Genomic DNA, 1898 nt, shown 5'->3' with positions numbered 1-1898 from the left:
TGTAAGATCTAACTCTACATGAATCTCTAAGTACATTAAAATACACACTGTATATGCTTAGAACTTTTACGATTCTGCAGCAAATTGAATTCAGCTACACTTATTTTAGTTTGCCCTTAAAAAAACTTTAAAAATCGTATATAAAAAAAAAGAATAAATTTAAAGGTAACATTTTTTCCATTATTCCATGGGAATACAGTTTATTTGAAGAATGGAGAATATGTTCTTTGATAATGTTACAGATTTTATATTGCGTGGATTCCCTGTGTTCCACACATGGCACTGGATTGTTTTTGGTATCATTTTTGTCATGTACATCTTAACTATTACCGGGAATGTCCTCATTATAACCATAACCTGCACTAATGTCCATCTTCACAGCCCCATGTATTTCTTTATCAGCAACCTCTCCTTTATTGAAATTTTATACACATCTGTAACCATTCCCCAGCTCCTTGTCCTTTTGACTGGGATGAACCAATCTATCTCTTTCAGAAATTGTATCACACAGTTTTATTTTGTTTTCGCCTTAGGATCCATTGAGTGTTTTCTTTTTTCAGTTATGTCTTATGATCGATACTGTGCAGTGTGCAAACCATTGCACTATAAGCTTATTATGAGTCGCCCTGTGTGTCGTAATCTAGCTTTAGCATGTTGGCTAATGGGCTTTTCTACAAACCTTATTCCTACCTTCATAATTGCCAATTTACAGTTCTGTGGCAGAAATATTCACCATTTCTTTTGTGATCTTTCCCCTTTGCTTCAACTATCATGTCACAATACAAATAAGCTGCAAATCTTGAATTTCTTCTCTGCTACTGCTATAGTTTTATGTTCATTCACTTTGACCCTAGGAACCTATATTCGCATTATAATGACAATATCAATGATTCCGTCCTTTATTGGGAAATTCAAGGCTTTCTCAACTTGTGCTTCCCACCTTATAGTTGTCCTTATATTCTTTGGCTCCGTGGCCTGTGTTTATGTTCGCCCAAGAGCCAGCAAAAATTTTGAATTAAATAAAGTATTTTCTATTTTTTACATAGTGGTGACCCCTGTGGTGAACCCTCTTATATATAGCTTTCGTAACAAAGATGTGAAAATTGCCATTAAGAACTTACTTTATAAGAAAACATATTTTAATTTAGTCAAATACAATTAGAAATAATTCATGCTTACATAACCTTAATATTAAACATTGCCAGTTTTCCTAGAATATGTGTATGAGAACATGAACATTAACCAGAATATGAGAACATGTTCTGCTTAATTATGTGAATTCAAAGTCAGGCATATGTGTCTATGTAGCTATTGACGCTGTACCTGTTGCCACATCACAAATTATAGAGAAGGTCCTATTCCTGCCTGAATTGCAGAGTGCCAACTTATTTCCTATGGACATCAGAGTTTCCCCACCCATCTTTGCCCATCTGACTAATTCCTGGATTTTATTTAATAAATGCCAATTTGCGCAAATGAAAGAAAAAAACAAACTAATAGTCAATGGTTGTTTTGTTACACCGCAAAGGGAATGATAAATGCCTCCAATAGATTTTTTGCAGACACGTTTGATGCATTTTTTTTTGACAAAGTACGATTTTGCTGTTAAATAGTTTATCTTTTCTTGAGGGGTGTGGGAGATTACAATAGATTTATTATAGTAGATAGCTTCTATCTTGTATCATCTGCCTGGTAATTAGAACAGGCCAGTAAGTTATGGGAATTGGGTGAGTTTTAGGTTTCTAACAGCAGAAACTGTCGAGGACAAGTAACCAATTAGCTGGTCAGTTATTCCTTAGAACCCAGTGAGGTTACTTATTTACCTTTGCCTATGCTAATCACATTAGCCAAGCAGAAATATGTGTAATACTAACAATAAAATATGAGCTGTCTTTTCG

At 34.4% G+C, this 1898-nt stretch overlaps 1 protein-coding gene across 1 annotated transcript; it reads left to right on the top strand.

The window, feature by feature from the left end:
• Nucleotides 1-211: 211 nt before the first annotated feature.
• On the top strand, nt 212-1162 carry LOC140103473 (olfactory receptor 6F1-like). The gene has a single exon (XM_072126959.1). The coding sequence runs from the start codon at nt 212-214 to the stop codon at nt 1160-1162; it is 951 nt and encodes a 316-aa protein (XP_071983060.1).
• Nucleotides 1163-1898: the final 736 nt, after the last annotated feature.

The sequence above is a fragment of the Engystomops pustulosus genome, chromosome 1, assembly GCF_040894005.1.
Source record: "Engystomops pustulosus chromosome 1, aEngPut4.maternal, whole genome shotgun sequence".
In the NCBI taxonomy this organism is placed as follows: domain Eukaryota; kingdom Metazoa; phylum Chordata; class Amphibia; order Anura; family Leptodactylidae; genus Engystomops; species Engystomops pustulosus.
The sequence above is the reverse complement of the archived record's forward strand: the minus strand, read 5'-3'. Positions and strand labels throughout refer to the sequence as shown.

Excerpts from the sequence above, each read along its gene's own strand:
- LOC140103473 (XM_072126959.1), top strand. The coding sequence starts at position 212 with ATGGAGAATATGTTCTTTGATAATGTTACAGATTTTATATTGCGTGGA.